We start from the raw sequence: 17,638 nt of genomic DNA, 5'->3' as shown, positions 1-17,638 counted from the left end.
AAATGTTCGCACATGCGAGTTGATCACCTGCAATTTTACTTTTGGACTGAGTCCAACACGTTCCCCTGAGTTCCTTGTAAGTAGTCACGATCATGAATCTAAACCACACTTCTCCCTATGTTCAATTTTCTGTTTTCTATTTAAAAGAGGAGAAAGACACAGAACAAAAGAAACACAGCTTGGTTCCGGCCCGTTGCAGAAGGGCGGCAGTTCTTGGGGCTCCGAAGGAAGGGCAGCGCCTAACCCAAGTGCATTTGGCGCTGTCCATTCCTCGGTGCTGAATACTACTTACCGGGGCTTTCCCCGCCAGGTTCAACCAACCCCTCAGGATCAGAATGGGCTCCAACAATGTAGACTAAACTCATTTCTCTAGCGTGGGGGGTTCATTCACACATTTGCTTATTCTCTTTCCACAGAAGACATCCTTTCACAAAAAGACATTGTGTATTTTATGGGAAAGTAATGGAACAGATTCAGTTTAACACCAAAGTAAAGAGCTCTATTGCAGGAAAAAATGGAAAGTTCGGAGTTGATGAAACCTGCTCTTTCTCTCCTTGAGTCAACACAACAGCATTTGGGTCCCTTGACCCCCCCGCCCCCCGCTGATGAATAAAGAAAATAATTTTGTTTTTAAAAATTGTGTGCCTAATCATTTGGGTGATACTGGGCTCTGCAATGTCTGGAATAGAATTTTAGATATTGTTTGCCTGAGATTGAGACGGAGGAAAGAAAGAAGTAAGTAAACTTGTTAATTGAGGTGGTTTGAATGGGTTAAAAATACATTTTTAAAGATGTTGCTCTAAGATTGTCTTCCAGATGTGCTCATTTTCTTAGGCAATTTAGATCAGAATCTGGGGAATAGAACCTTCCCTCCTGCTGCCCTCGAGCCACTATCCGGTTTGAAAGATTTACGAGACCTGCTCTTTAATAGCAGGTGCTGATTGGCGCCCCCGGGGCCATTATAAGAATCCCTCTCCCTCCTTTCCCCCACACAGTAGATAATCAAGTAAATATAAAGAAAACGGGCAGGAGGGAGGGAAAGTGTGCTGCACTCCCAGCCTCTGGTTCTGGGTAGTTATATTCAAGTGGGGGCACTTCTCTTTCAGACGTGAAGGTGTTTCTCACAGCTACAGAATTTACACAGGGACAGAGTTAACTGATCCCAGCAAACGGTTCCTTCCTTTTCATAATCCCTCACTGCTTATTTTAGCCGCTTCTCCACCCCGCCAGGAATACCATCCAGATCTTAGTCCAGGTAGATCTGACGTCAAGAGATGGCTTTCGTAGATTTGACGTGTAAACACTCATTTCCATTCCAGCTGGGAAGGGCTGGGGCTCCACTCAGCCGGGAGACGAAAGAACTGCACTTAGCGCTCGCCACCGCCACCGCCCAGCTTCTCCTCGCGTCCCTCCTATCTCCTCGCAGAGCAACCGGGCGAGAAGTGGTCCAGAGCCCGAGGGTGGAAGGAGTGAATCTTTCTGGCTTTTTTCCTGTCTTGCTTCTTTTCCCCTCTGCTTCCCACTTCTGTGCAAGCGAGTGTGTCAGCTATGGAGCGAAGAGCCTGGACTCTGCAGTGCACTGCTTTCGTTCTCTTTTGCACTTGGTGTGCACTGAACAGTGTAAAAGCGAAGAGACAGTTTGTGAACGAATGGGCGGCGGAGATCCCTGGGGGACCAGAAGCAGCCTCGGCCATAGCCGAGGAGCTGGGCTATGACCTTTTGGGTCAGGTAAGAGTTTGCACTTTCAAGAAACTTTCTGGGGCCCTAGGGGACTGGCGGGACTGGAGCACGATCTCCCAAGTGTGAGTTCCAGGCTGCACTCTCCTGAGCCCTGTGGCAAAGAGCAGTAGCTTCTTCAGCTCTCGCGCCAGCAGGCTTGGAGAGAGGTTTGCATTATTTATTGTTTGGGCTGGGCGCAGCCAGGCTGAACGAAGCCGTTGCAGCTGGCTAGAGCTTATTCTTGCTGTTGTTCGCTCTGGAATTGAAATGCGTTCCTGCAGGGTTTGAAGAAAAATCCCTCCACGCTTATTCACAGAACTTGAGAGACACGCAGCTGCTACCAACCAGGCGCCCCCAGAGAGGCAGTGTGCGCTCTGTCCTCTGGGACTCAGCTAGTCTGCGTCAGGAGCTGTTTCCTTCTTTTCAATATGGCAGCATCAGACCCACGTCCTGATGGAAGGGGCTAAACAGGCTTGGAGGTGTCGGCTGGAAGCCTTTAGGGGCGCGGCCAGGGCATTGGAAGAGCGCCAACGGCTGGTCCTAGTGACCCAGAGGCTGGGGGTCCCGCGGGGTGGCCTGGGGAGCCGGCAGGAGAGGAGGTGGGTAAAAGACGTAAACCTGGAGCCCCAGGTTGTCACCAAAAACTTGTGAAGTCCAAGCTTCACAACTTTGCTAGGTCAGCGCCCCCGCCCCGGAGGTTCAAACTGCAGAATTGACTGTGAGGAAAGGATTTATTTCTTTCTTGTTTCTCGGCCAAATGCATAATTGCTTCCCTGGGGGTTTCAGCTCGTGAGGGAAACTATTGCCTCCGAGTGAGGGCTGCATTAATAGACAGCTGGGGGCGAGGCAGGGGCTTTAAGGCATTGACCAGGGGAGGGCTGCTCAGCTGGTGCAATTCCGTGGGAACCCAGGGGTTGTGAGTTCTAATGTAAGTTTTTTTCCTTTTCCTTGGCTTAGAATCAGCCTTCACTTCTTGCCTTGGAAGTTGGAGCCGGGGAGGAGGGAGTTGTAAAACATTTTGGCGCGTTTTTTTTTCTTGTTTTCTGGAGGTGGTGGTAGAGACGCGGCTGAAGTCACAGATGAGTAATCTGTGTGGGTGTAGGCTGTGCAATAGATCGAATCCACTAGGGAACGCGCTATCCGTTTGCCAGAGGCTTCATTCTCCAACTTTATGAACCAAACTGTCTTTGAAATGCCCCACAGGAAAGTCAGTACACAGATTGATCTCTGCTTCCCAGAAGAAGATCAAGAATTTTGCTTTTGCTCGGACCTTATTCTTTGCCAGTCCCTGTGTTAAGGGCTGAGGACTAACAGGAGGAAAAGACGCTTAAAAAAAAATCAAGAATCTAGAAGAGAGTGGTTTAGAAATGAATGGTTGTAAATACATGTAATTTGTGCTAGTAATGGCTGTACCCAGAGTCTCAATATTTTTTTGATTGAAGGATTGAAGATGGAAGGGAATTGGGGAAGGGTGAAAGAAGACAGTACAAAGGAGGGAACATTTGCACAGCGTTTAGGAAGAAGAGTCCAAGGTTGATGGGAGAACATGATGAAATTGGAGAAGGCACTCCAGTTATAGAAAACAGCTTGTGGGAAACAGGGAGATATAAAGACAGCTGCCCAGTAGTAATTTGGAAACTGAAAGGAATTGTGAGTATCTAATGAAGAGAGTGTATAGTGGATGGAATTGTACTGGAGTGTGCTGTGGGCATCATGGAAATATGTTGTGCCCTATGGAGGTGGGGAGGAACTAGGGACTTAATCCTGTATCCTTTGAACAGCTAAATAACACTGGAAACTGTGGAAGGAGATTGTGGGAGAAATCAAAAGGTAAATCCCACTTCCTTTTCTCTCCTACTAGCCCCAGGCATATATCAAACCTAGACCATTCATTATGGGAATTGCCTTTCAAAACATAAGTCTACAAACTAAAAAACAATAAGCCAGTATTCTTGGTAGGATCTTCCAGGAAGGGATGACATAGTCACACATCATTTGCACATGCTAAATTTTCTTTAGGCATTTCCATTTAAAATGGCATTACTAACAAACATTTTGAAAATAACAATTCTTTATAAAAAAAACTAACAATGCTTTCCTGGTTCTGCTTATTTCTCCTTTTGTTCACACTAATTTAGCATCACTATACTGAGCTTTGTAAGGCCTCAGGATAAAGCTAGGATTGGAGGGGGGGGATGAAAACCAGTTTGATCAAAGGAACAAAGCTAAGCACTGGTGATCTTTTTTATAACTAGTGGGTTTTTTTCCTCCCCAACTCAGTCAAGACTTACAACAGATTTACTCCCTGAGGGTCAGGCTTTGAGCAGGGCCTAGGGATCTCTATTTAAGAATTCTCTAAGTGATGAGAACCACCAATTTAAAGAATATAATTCTTCAGAAACAACCCATTGTCAATTGTTTATCTTTTAATTTAAAAAGAAATACAGGGCTTCAAATTAAGTACTATTTTGATAGAGACACTAGCTTAAAATAATAACAAATATAGTTCTAAATGAACCAAAGGTGTTGATAGTCATCCAGGAAAGGTTTGTTTTATTGTTGTTGTTTTTTTCATTGAGTGAGTGACTGAGAGAGAGAGAGATGGAAATATTGATTTGTTATTCTACTTATCTGTGCCCTGACTGGGCATGGAACCCATAACCTTGGCATATTGGGATGATGTTCTAACCAACTAAGCTACCAGCCAGGGCTACGCAGGGAAGTTTACACCTGTCCTAAATGTGGCATGTTGGTTTTTCCCACAAAGCCTTAACTGGTGGAAAGTCTAATGGTCACTGCTGGTAGCTTATAAGAATTACCACTATGGATTCAATGATTATATTTTATAACAACAACAAATTGTTTTAGCTGAATGTGGCCCGGATCATTAGTACCCAAAGGGTTTGCCTGCTTTCTGCAAATTAGTGTTCTCTGGAAGAATGAATTTGATAAAATTGGCTTTTAAAAAAGAAATGTCTACCCATACAATATTGTCACATAGAAAAACAAGTGGAGTTACTCTGAAATTTGTGAAACAGAAGCACTGCCAACCCCCAAGGATAGTGGGAGCCCAATGGTAATTTCATGAGGTTCATCTCCCTCAACACACTAACAAGAGAGCAACGGCTTCTATCAGTATCTTCCTCATTAGGAAAATACTTAACTTCAAGTGAAAGTAATGGGCTTGATAAAGCTGTCTCTAATTTAGCTGGGTTTCAATCTCACCCATATATACTTATTTTGAAAAGTAGATTTTAATTTTAATTTTTTTCTTTTATAGATTGGATCACTTGAAAATCATTACTTATTCAGACATAAAAACCATCCCAGAAGGTCTCGAAGGAGTGCCCTTCATATCACTAAGAGATTATCTGATGATGACCGTGTAAGTGTTATGCAGTGTCTTCAAACCCACCTGACTAATCTGCTTTCTCCAAGGCTGCGGCAAGAGCCAGAGCACTTCACAAGTGTGATTCTTCTTTTTGTGATCGCAATTATTTATCTGTAGTGTTTCTTGTTATTTCCATAAGGTTATAAATGTACATAATAACCAGATTGGATTGAATTGGTTAGATTAACTAAAATTACATGTATAAATAACACCAGCTCACAAATCCAGTCTAAGGGCATGAAAGTAAATATTGAAAATAAAGTGGCAGCACCAATTAAAATATTTGACAATACAATCAATCAATGACCTTTTATTTTATGCCTGTTATGTACCAAGCACTTCAGTATCTGATGTGTGGATGCCAAAGAAGTATAATATATGAACCCTGCTTTTAATACTATTTCACTGTAATTGAAAACAACATTCTGCTATTTCTATTTAGTTTGGTTGTATAGGAAACCAGTGTTTATGAGGGAGCTTTAAATCCACGTCTTCAAAAGAAGGATGTTTTCATAAGTATTATGTTGTTTGATCCAAAACATTTGATCTCTTTTTTATCCTGGTTTGAATACATATTCAATAATTAGGTAACAGCAGAATATTTCTAGAATGAATATACATAAATAATGTGGGGGCAATTTGAATGTATGTATAATGTATTTATTGATTTTTGAAATCTGTTTTTAAGGTTAGCAAACATCAATAGAAATGTTGATTATACTGGAAGTATTACAATTTCCATAACAATGTTGCCTGCCTAGAAAATGTGCACACTGATGGAATTTATCCTGGCTGGCCTGATATCTGTATACATGATTTATTTTTTATTAAGATTTTATCTATTTATTTTTAGAAAGGGAGAAGGGAGGCAGAGAGAGGGAGAGAAACACTGGGCTGCCTCTCGCAGACTCACAACTGGGATCCTGGCCTGCAACCCAAGCAAGTGCCCTAACTAAGAATCCACCTGGCAACATTTTGGTTTGTGGCACAATGTCCAACCCACTGAGCCACACCAGTCAGGGTCTGAATACATGATTTCTGTTGCCTGGGACAGTCTAGAGAATTATAGAAGCTTTGTAAGAGATAGAACACAACCTTTCAACTTCCCAGAAAGTAAAGAATTAAGTGAAAGAAAGGTATTAGAACTATTGAAATTTGTGGAATTCAAAATCTGTGAAATAATTTGCTATTTCATTTGTTCTGCAAGTATAGAATTTTAAAAAGTAATAAGAGATTATGAGGGTAGGGAATGACCAGATATGCATTAATACTGTTCAAATGTAAAAAAATCAATCAGACCTGGCTGATGTGGCTCAGTGGATTGAGCACTGGCCTATGAACCGAAGGGTCAATGGTTCAAATCCCAGTCAGGGCACATGCCTGGGTTGCAAGCCAGGTCCCCAGCTGTGGATGTGCAAGAGGCAACCAATCTATATTTCTTTGGCACATCAATGTTTCTCTCCTTCTCTTTCTCCCTCCCTTCCCCTCTCTCTAGAAATAAATAAAATCTTAAAAAAAGAAGATACTATACCTAGACAAAGAATGATGTCTCAGGACAATAAACAGTGACCTACATCTCATATACACTCATTGCTTGCTTTTACTCAAGTAAATAGCTAGACGCAGGAGATCAAATTGGAAGCCCAGAACACTACTTTAAAAGGTGCTGGTGCAGTGAAGTCTTTCCTTCACCATCCCAAGGCAGATGGTTTATTATCTGTGGGCTCTGAAAAGGAGGCTAACTTCCAGGATTCTGGCTAGGTTTAGTCCTTGGGCAAAAAACAGAGATTTCCTCATTCACTAAATGTATGCCTGACATTAGTGGACAAGGAATCAAACTGACCACCCTTCTTATCTTCATAGAGCAAAACTGGACAGAGTGGAGCATACCTAACTATTGTTACTACTCAAATTAATCACAATAAAATGAACAGATGCCTCAGTTCTTTAGATATTTCCTTAATAGTGTATTTTGGGGAGAAATCTCAAGGAATAATGAAGAAGAGCTAAGAATTTACTCTCTAACATAACTTTATAAGAAAAGAAGTCTGTAAGATCCTATAAAATTATCTGCAGAATAAATTAATTGTAGGAAAAAATCCTAGAACCCATAGAAGCTTGAGTGGAATGTTGGACTAGGTGATCTTTAATGATCTTTCCAAATCAAAAGGATTATTTACAATTAAGTACATTATACCTATTATATACATGATAGAAAGATACTACCAATCTCTTCTGTTCCATTTGGCCTGCTCTCATAGAGATTAATATGGGATTCAGAGTGAATGACACTGATTACAACATTGTATCCAACAATTGGATGTTTATGTGATCAGGAGGCAGAGTGCCTCTTCTTATATTCCACTTTTAAAAATTGCTTTTGATTGTCATTTTATTGGCTCTATTAATGGCGATAACATCCTTCAAATTAGCCCTCTGAAATGGAGCAATCCTCCATCTTTACAAGACCATTAATGAAATCTCCACCTGTAAGTTAATCTTTTCCTCAAAAATCAGTACTTGTTCCATAGCAGCCCACTTTCAAAGACTGACTCAGATACAGGCAGTGTACTCCAGGCATTGGGTATTTTAAGCCAAAACAATTAAGCTTGAAAATACAAGCACTTTAAAAATAAATTATAGTGACTAATTTCTAGCTCTCAAGTCCCTCTAATATTTAAAATAGGTTTGCAGTGTTTTTCTAATTGAAAATTCAGTGCTAGTGGGTGGTTTTATCCTTTAATTGCACATTATTTTTCAGTTTTTATCTTTGCATCTGATTCATAAATATCCTCACATTGACAATATTCTACCACACACTGGACTGTCCTCATGTATTAGGGTAGGAGACCGTCATATTGCCCAGCAAAATAAGAGCATGGTATTATCTCATAATGAATATAACCACAAGGCAGCCCCTCAGCCTCTCAGGACCTTAAGTATAATAGGATTATGCCGTAAATGTGGGGCAGGTAATTTTTGTACTGTCAGATCTCTGTGCATAATACATGAGGCTAAATTAATGGTAAGCATGCATGGCCAGTAGTGCTCATTCATCACCCTGGATCTGTTTCTTATATTAAATACTCTTAAGCAGGAGGTTGAAGCACAGGGGAGCCAGGGTTTCAGATTTGCAAAGACATAGCACCTTTCCGGTCTTGTGTAACATTTGCAATTTCTACCTTTTGTGCATAAAGAAAGAGAAATTAAGCTGTAAGAGCAACATAACAACAGTCTTAGGGATCTCTTAGCTTGTTGACTCCTTCCATGAAAATGAACAAATTTGCAGCCACAGAGCCATGGAACCTCAATATAAAAAATGGGTATTACGGTTCATTTGCTGATGAAAGCAGGCAGAACTTTTGTTTCCACTGTAATCACGGTACAAATAATTAGAGGTGATCATCAGTTCACTGACTCCTCTCCTCCCCCTAAAGGTACACTTTACTGTAATGGAGGAAATGTTCGTCTCCCCAGTGGGCAATCCCTTCTCACTGAGCTGTCAGGGTGATCTGTAGTTAAACAAAAACTTTGTGAAGCTGCCTGAATTCTGATGGGAAAGGTATTGGAAGAAAGATAATTATACAGAGGTGGCTACTTGGCTGTTGATTTTTCTTGCTACAAAACTTCTTGTAGGTGATATGGGCTGAACAACAGTATGAAAAAGAGAGAAGTAAACGTTCCATTCTGAGAGACTCAGCACTACATCTCTTCAATGATCCCATGTGGAATCAGCAGTGGTACTTGGTAAGTCCCTACAGAAGAACCATGTAGGTCCCTGGCAATTTATTTTGCTACATCTATACAATAGATAGTTTGTTTGTTTTTTAATGATGGAAAATTTAGCAGAGGGCTGTTACTTGGAGATTCAGGCTGTTGGTACATTCCAGGATCTGGATATTCTCTTTTACCAGATGAGAATGTCTGAAACACAGATCTTCAGCTGCTGTGAGAGGAGGGGTTGTTGCCTGCTTGTCTTCTTTTTTTAAAAAAAATATTTTATTTATTTATTTTTAGTGAGAGGGAAAGGGAGGGAAAAAGAGAGGGAGAAAAATATCATCAATGTGAGAGATAAACATCTATCAGTTGCCTCTTGTATGCACCTTAACCAGGGACCAAACCCCACAACCCAGACGTGTGCCTTGACTGAGAATCTAACTGGTGATATTTTGCTTCGTGGGACAATACCCAGCAAACTGAGCCACACCAGTCAGGGCTGCCTTCTTTTCTTCTTAAGCTTACCTGGAATAAGTGCAGATGGATCATGTCTTGCAAGTTAGGGATTCCAAAATAGTATTCATGTCAAAAATCACATTTGGTCAGAACCCTTTAAATCACCCAAAGAATAGAGTAAACATGATTCGGTATATAAACTTCTGAGTGTCAATTCTTATAGGCTTACAGGTAAGAATTTTTTAACAAGGCTAAAGCAATGAACACAAGGAAAGACAAAAAATATTTGCAGATGTCCACACTTGCATACCATTCTGCCTTTAAGATAGTTACCAAATCCTTATTGGAAGGTGGGTTTTGAGTGGAGAAATTGTAAGTGTTCCTGCTTGCCTGCAAAGTATTCTCCCTTCTGTTTTAATGTAAAGCCTCTATATTAGTAGTATATGTTAATAAAAGTTTTAAGAATATTAAAAAAGATAAATTTTGATGACAACCATAAGCTAAGTTATGTTTGTTGCATAATAGATGGGGAAGGGGATCCATTCCTTTTAACTCCATTTTTTTTAATGTTTTATTTTTTATTGTATTTTCCATTATGATTTATCCTCCTTATATTCCCCTCCCCCTACATGTACCACATCGTTGTCCATGTCCATGAATCCTTTTTCTTTTCGCTCAATCCCTCCACTCCCTAACCTCCCACCCCAAGAGCTATCACCCTGCTCTGTATCTATGAGTCTGTCTCTATTTTGCTGGTTAGTTCTGTTTATTCATCAGATTCCACACAATAGTGAAATCATATGGTATTTGTCTTTCTCTAACTGGCTTATTTCACTTAGCATAATATTCTTCAGGTCCATCTGTGCTGTCACAAAGCATAAAACTTTCTTCTTTTTTATGGCCAAGTAGTATTCCATTTAACTTAAGCATTACTTGCTCATTGCAGAAGAGACTCATTAGCTAAGAGCTGTGCATTTACAGTGTGCCAAATACTATTCTAAGTCTTTGACATGCATTAACTTAATTCTTACAAAATTACATTGTAGATATTGCAATTATGCCCATTTAACAGATGAAGAAACAGACACATTGGTGAGTTGAAACACTTGCCAAAATCACATGGTTACTAGTGGTGGGGTCATAATTCATAGCTCCAGAGGCCCTATTCTTAACAATCATATTTTATGATTGTTCCTGTGGCTAACATAGAGGTCTACTTCCCTGGCTTTATTCAACAATCTGTATGTAGTTCCAACCTCCTATAATTCAGCTTCATTTTGGTTAGTAAGGTGTTATTTCCCCCCACCTGTCTCTGAAGAGCATCAGCCAGAGGGCAGTCTGTTCACTGACACTTTTGACTGTTGTTATTTATCAATTCCTTATTGATCCCAGAAACCTGGCTCTCTTCTAATGCATCTCTCTCAGATGCTTCTCCTACTTGCATTCCCTTGCTGTGCAGCTTTTCTCTCCTGCAGCCCCACGTGATGTAACTATCGGAAATGCTGTTGGAAAAAGAAAACCCCAAAACTCCTCTCATAGACACTTGCTCTCTAAACCACTCATATTTGTAAATAGGCAATTAAACTGCAAGTCCTAGTGAGAACACAACCTCCTGGGCATTCCAAGTTCTGCTTTTTCTTTCAGAAAAGTTATTTAAAAAATCCACAAATGATGGTGAACCAGACAATATAAAGTAGGTTTATTGTGGCAACAGAGGCTTAGGATTTGGGGGGGGGGGGAGGCGGTGGGGAATGGAAACATAGAATATCCAGTAAAGCTTAGGTGGATGAAATGCTCAAGCATGTCATTATAAATGAAAGGAACTTGGGGACAAACTGCTTCTTTGAAGCCATGCAGCTCAAAGAGAAGGGACAAGGGCGATTCATTCTTTTGAGTGATTTTCCATTGGAACAACTGGGGAAAGAGCAGCTCTCTGATGATTCACTTGGCCCTACCCTCAACTTTGTTTTTATTTCACTTAATTTCTTCTTCTAAAGAGGAGAGTGACCCTAGGAAAAAGAAAGATGGATCCCCAGACTGTGGCTTCAGTTCTCATTTTGCAGCAAGTTGATTACAATTTTACCGATGCTTCTTTGTTTTCCTTTACCAGCAAGATACCAGGATGACTGCGTCCCTGCCCAAGCTGGATCTCCATGTGATACCTGTTTGGCAAAAAGGCATCACAGGCAAAGGAGTTGTTATCACTGTACTGGATGATGGCTTGGAGTGGAATCACACAGACATCTATGCCAATTATGTGAGTCTGGGCCCTCCCATGACTTACAACTTAAGTAGTTGTCTACACAAACACACGGTTCAGGCTTTCCTTTCCTCAAGCGGAAGGCTGCTCGAATGTTGGCCCATAGAATGATGGGCAAAGGTATTGCCACTTTGCTCACCTCCCCACCAGCCCATATGAACTCATTGTATCAGGGAGCATTGAAAGAATTTAGTAGAGCTAAAGACTGTACAAAAACATGTGCACTGGTGGTGGGAAAAGGCATTTACACCAACTAAATGATTAAAAGCCATTCAGACTCTCTACTACTCAGTATTGGTGGCATGAAAGCAAACAAATCAAGTCCGATGCCTGAGATCTTTTTACAGTCTTCCTCCTCACACCCCTATGGGTCAGTACGTCTCACACTGTGAAGTTACGTGAATGTGATTCCTTACATGAAAATTCAAAGTGTGCAATGAACAGTGCCAAAATGACAAGCTGAGAAAAGAAAACCTTATTAAAAATGGGTAATAAGTAAATGAAAAGGATTTACTTAATTGTTTTTTTGAAGCTCTCCATAATATCTTGGGCTTTTATTTAGATCAGTATTTCATCTTTAAGACTGCCCCTTGTCTTTCTCTCATCCTTTCCACTCATCCACATTCTGCAGCTGAAGAGTAAAGGGGAAAGGAAGGAAAAGAAGAGATAAAGAATAGGAAGTATTAAAAGGTATGGAAAATACAGAGAAGTGGCAGTAGCAGTGATAGAATTCCTACGTGGGAGATGTTTCAGTGTAGCACTATTGTTGGAAAAGGGGGTGGAGCCTGGAAGCTTGTTTAAAATGTTGAGCACACCCTCTTTAATTAAATTACGAGTTTATTTAGTATAACTGGGGATGCTGAAAGAGATCATTGTGGACCTAAGCCACCTCTTTGCAGTACATTCATGAGAGACAAGGGTGTCAAAGTGTTGCTACCGAGCTCTGTAGATTGGTTAAGTCATTCGACTTCTCTGAACCTCAATTTTCTCATTTGAGACATGATGTGGTTGAATTAACTGAATTGATTCCTCTGGTTTTAACATCCTACGAGCTTCTATGAGCTATTGGTTTGGTGACATTCACTGAGAATTAGATGCTGGCTCACTTTTCTGTCTCTGCCTGGTTTATGGGCATAATAAATGATCAGCCACGGGGCCAGAAACTCTGACATGCAGACTTTCAAGCTCTCAGCCCGGATGAAAATAGGATAGGGTAGGAGGCTTGGGAAGTGCTGTTTTATTTTTATGATGCTGTAGTGTTATTTTTATTGTCTCTTTAGGATCCAGAGGCTAGCTATGATTTTAATGATAACGACCATGATCCATTTCCCCGATATGATCCTACAAATGAGAACAAGTGAGTAAACGTGGACTGGGAGAAGGGGGTTAATACTTGGAAATGCTTTTATCTTATTTGAGCTCTCAGAAATGTCCATGCACACCATCCACACCATGATATTCTGTAGCTTTTAAAAAAGAAACCAAACTTCTCTTTTTATATTCTTTTCAGCTTATAGAACCATATTTCAATTAGACTTTCTTCTTATATTATAAAACACTCCCCTCAAATGTTACCAAATAGTTATAGCTTTAGAAAGAAGGTTTGGGACATAAAGACTAAAAACCTTCAGTACAACCCCTTGCCCTCCAAATCTGCTATGAGCTTTCTGCTATTAGCAACATGTTTGATGTTAGACATGAAAAGAAACAGAGATGCCCAAGGTAACAGATCCCCGCAACTTCCTATGGCAGCCATAGCCATGCTCACCAGTTTTGGTAGAAGAGCATGGCCTGACACCAGACGAGAGAAAGGTACTCTGAGGCCTGGCTCTCAATTTCAACAGAGTCTCTGGGGCATTGGACTAGTTAGCAACCTGTTCCAGAGCCCCTGCTGGGTACTCTAACATTAAAAGGAAGAAAGGGAGGATGACTTCTGACTCTTAAATTAATTCTCTGTAGCAGCCACAGGATGATGAAGGAAGCCAAGAGCCAGACCTGCCAAAGCAAGTGGCCAAATAAAGACCCAGAGGCAGAACCATTTAACCTTTCCTAAGTCCAAAGAAGCTTCGTCCTGTAGGTACAGGCATGCGGCCTCAGGTCTCTGTGTCCACCTGCAGCTCATCTTTGTGAACAGTGGCATATCTCAGACTTTAAGGAGACATTCACTCTTCCCTCTTCATTCACTCCACCCAGAAGAGACTTATACCAAGACAGATCAAAGCCAAGAAAAAATTAGGGTTTGCTGCTTACAAGTGGGGGTGGAAACAGCAAGCAACAAGAAGCTCTTTGTGGATGCCACACACACTGCTTCCCTTTGCTCTCTCTATGGCTTTGTCTCTCTTGGACTATGACCCAACTCAGGCCAATCAAGTTCTCTCTCTCTCTCTCTCTCTGCCCCCCCCCCTCCACACTTTCCCTCTCCTTTATTCCCTCTCCCTTATTCTCTCTTTCTCTCAGAATTCCCATGTGGCTGATGACATAATTGACCTAAAGTTGTTTCTTAGATGGTCCCCCCTCCAGAAGGCCAACGAACCCCAGGAAGGGCAGCTGGGCTCATGGACTTGGCTTTAACTTCTGGGTGTATATTTCTTCCTTGGGGAGAAGAGGAGGCTTGGGGAAGGTTCCAAAATACTGCTTCTTTCAGTACCACTGACTTTTCTAGGGCTTATTTCTTAAAGGGGTTAACTGCAAATGCCCAGTAGAGGTTAGAACATTCTAGTAACAATATAATAAGAATGGTGACAGAGAGCCCTTGGAAGAAAGTAGGATGTCTAAGGAACTTAGAACATGGTCCCCAGATAAACTTTCAGCTGTGTCTGAGTCAGGGTGGTGCACCAGGAGCAAGGGCAGCTCTTTTGGAGAGCAGCCCTGTGGTGTCAGCCTGGCTAGCGGTCACAGCTTTGTAGATTACCAGCATAGAGAGTGTTGTGAGGACATCACCCCTCTCTGTTTCTATTTTTTTTTTTAAAGTGGGTGACAAGGCATCCATTTCCTACTTTCCTGGAAGGAACTTCCTAAGAAAATGGCAATAAGTGCTTGAAAGAAAGGGGCACCCTTCTTGGAACTAAGTAAAAATGACAACCCTCACCTCACCACCTTGGACAAGAGTAAGAGGGAACATGCTTGCAGCCACATGGGTGCAGTGGAGGAGACTGTTAGGTGGAGGTGTCAGCCCCTGGATCCAACGTGGTTGACGGCTGCATGATAGGTGGATATCTAGTAAACTGATGTTCTCCAGCATTACTCATGAGAAAGGGGACTCAGATTTCCCTCTTTCTCTCCCGAAAGGGGAAATCTCATATTACAGTAGTATAATAAATACAGTATTTATAATATTGGGTTGGCCAAAAAGTCAATTTAGTTTTTTCCATAAAATAAAGGACATATTTTCCATTTTTACCAATAACTTTATTGATTTGGATATTTTGAATATGTCAGCTACCTCCCACATGGTATAATGTTGATTGTCCTCAGTTAATATCTTGATTTGATTGCTATCAACTTCTACTGGTCTACCTGACCATGGAGCATTGTCCAATGAGAAATTTCCAGCATGAAACTTTGCAAACCACTTTCAACACATTCTATCAGTCACAGAACCTTTTCTGTACACTGTACAAATCCTTGTTTGTTTTTCAGTTGCATTTTTACCTTTCTTGAAATAATAAAGCATAATATGTCCAAAATGTTGCATATTTTTTCCATCTTCAATACTGAAATGGCTAGACAAAAATTCACCAATTTTGTTTTCTTTTTAAAATGCATGCTGATATGACAGCTGCCACAATATGATCTAACAAAATTGTTTCAAATGAAGTTAAAGACAGCTAAGCGATACACAGCCATCTTATGGGGAAAAAAACAAATGTACTTTTTCGCCAATTCAATATAATTCTTCAAACTCACAGAGCTCCAAAGACCCCTAAGAAAGCAGCCTATGTAATTGTGCTTATTTTGTGCCTGAAAATTCTGGGCTTCAGAGCAGACCCTGCCATGGATCTCCCACAAAGTGTAGAGCTAGTATGGAGTAGACAGTTAAGAGTACAGACTTCGCAGCTAGATTTAGATCAAACATTAGATTTGGCACTTAATAGTTAAGTGACCTTGAGCAAATTATTTAACTTCTTTGTGCCTCAGTTTTATCATCTATGAAAAAGGGATAATAAACAGTATCTATTTCATTGGGTTGTTATGGGGGCTAAATGAATTGATATATGTAATTGGCTTGGGTAGTTCCTGCTACATAAAAAAAGTTAAGTGTTTGCTATAATGATGATGACTACGATGATGATGACAACAACAATGATGATGATGATGATGATGATCACCAAGCCTTCTTATTAGCAACTAAGGTAGACCTCTTTTCAGTGAAAAATCAGCATGACAAGAATTATACCATGCAATAGACAGGAGCAGAAACTGAGACAAGTCAGTTTTCTTAGCCATTTCAGAATCTGCTCTCTGAAAATTACACGATAAGCAACTATCTCTCAGGGTCCTCCTGACTATCAAGCAAAAACGTAGTAACTGCTTCATCATTTAGCAAAAGGTATTATAAAAAATAGAACTATCCTTCAAGCATGTTGTCAGAAATCCCTCAGATTTGGAAAGTAAATGGCCCCATTTTATCTAGCCTTATAACAGATACCTATTGTCTCCAAACCCCAGGGCGTTATTGCTCTGAACTGCCTGTGTTGCTGCTGCTCTTTATTACTATATAAATGAGATCAATAGAAGCTGCACTTAAGATCTCCTCTGCAAATCAAAAGAGGAATCACTAAATAATAAAATCTTAAAAGCGCAGGTAACTCTTATTATTAGGCTGGCATGAATCTGTATTCAGTATTTCAATACCAATTATAGATTATTTTTCTAGTTAAATAATATGTGTGACAAGGATATTTTAACCAGTATAATAGTAGTCTTTAAACTATCTTGTGGAATAATTTTCTAAAAATCATCATGTTTAAATGCCAGTTACTACCATTGTTCTAAGATGATAGAGGGTTATTTTATCTCAGAGCCTGATTTAAGGAAAGCAAAGAAAGCTACATGTCTATAAAGAATGACAGAGAACCACTTTGATAAAGTCTTCCTTCCTCCCAAGGCAGGAACGGAGGAAAAGAGGAGGAAAAAATATCATCCTCTATTTGTAGCATGTTCCCACCACACCTTTCAAGAAAATAGCCCTCAGTATATAAAGTGGGATAAGTAATAGGTCAAGTCACATTGCTTCATTTTTAGGACAGAAGTACATCGCTGGGGATGTTTTCCAACAGGTTGATTCTTTTGGCTCAGCCTAGAGGTTTTGTGCCCTGGGTCCTGTGTCCCATACTATTTAAATGTAAATAGGGGCATTGGTGGCTTTTGGGAGTACATTTCCCAGAGGGTGGCAACTGAATTTCTCCTGGAAGGGCAAAGAAGGCTAATCCATCAAAGAACTTTCCTTCTATATCTTCATTGTGAACACATTTCTTAGAAAATGGGTGTATTAGTCAGGATAGCTTCAGTTCCAAGTGAGAAAATCCTAACAAAGTTAAGTAATTTGGGGATTAAAAACAAACAAACAAACAAACAAACTTTCAGCCTTGGTCAGGTGGCTCAGTTGGTTGGAGTATCATCCTGTAGACCAAGATATCGCAGGTTTGACTCCTGGTCAGGTTGGAGGTTTGACCCCTGTTAGGGTGTGTAAAGGCAACTGATCACTATTTCTCTCTTGCATTTTCCTTCCTTCCTTCCTTCCTTCCTTCCTTCCTTCCTTCCTTCCTTCCTTCCTTCCTTCCTCTCTTCCTTCCTTCCTTCCTTCATTCCTTCCTTCCTTCCTTCCTTCCTTCCTTCCTTCCTCTCTTCCTTCCTTCCTCTCTTCCTTCCTTCCTTTCTTCCTTCCTTCCTTCCTTCCTTCCTTCCTTCCTTCCTTCCTTCCTTCCTCTCTTCCTTCCTTCCTCTCTTCCTTCCTTCCTTCTTTCCTTCCTTCCTTCCTTTCTTTCTTCCTCTCTTCCTCTCTCTCTCTTCCTCTCTCTCTCTCTCTCTCAAAGCAATTAAAAAATGTCCTCAGATGAGGATTAAAAAAAAAAAGTTCACTCAAGAGAGGCTCT

At 40.7% G+C, this 17,638-nt stretch overlaps 1 protein-coding gene across 2 annotated transcripts in view; it reads left to right on the top strand.

Annotated features, from left to right (window-relative positions):
• Nucleotides 1-1,109: 1,109 nt before the first annotated feature.
• Nucleotides 1,110-17,638, top strand: part of PCSK1 (proprotein convertase subtilisin/kexin type 1) — a 40,352-nt gene continuing 23,823 nt past the window's right edge. Inside the window, exons 1-5 of one of the 2 annotated variants that reach the window (XM_028519220.2) lie at nt 1,110-1,728; nt 5,000-5,104; nt 8,747-8,857; nt 11,394-11,540; nt 12,824-12,900. In XM_028519220.2, coding sequence (XP_028375021.1) covers nt 1,549-1,728; nt 5,000-5,104; nt 8,747-8,857; nt 11,394-11,540; nt 12,824-12,900 — 620 coding nt within the window. In that variant the 5' untranslated portion in view covers nt 1,110-1,548. Of the gene's footprint in view, nt 1,729-1,826; nt 2,319-4,999; nt 5,105-8,746; nt 8,858-11,393; nt 11,541-12,823; nt 12,901-17,638 lie in introns of those variants that run through there. The other variant, XM_036020580.1, reaches the window with a different exon arrangement.

The sequence above is a fragment of the Phyllostomus discolor genome, chromosome 3 (assembly GCF_004126475.2).
Source record: "Phyllostomus discolor isolate MPI-MPIP mPhyDis1 chromosome 3, mPhyDis1.pri.v3, whole genome shotgun sequence".
Taxonomy (NCBI): Eukaryota; Metazoa; Chordata; class Mammalia; order Chiroptera; family Phyllostomidae; genus Phyllostomus; species Phyllostomus discolor.
The sequence above is the reverse complement of the archived record's forward strand: the minus strand, read 5'-3'. Positions and strand labels throughout refer to the sequence as shown.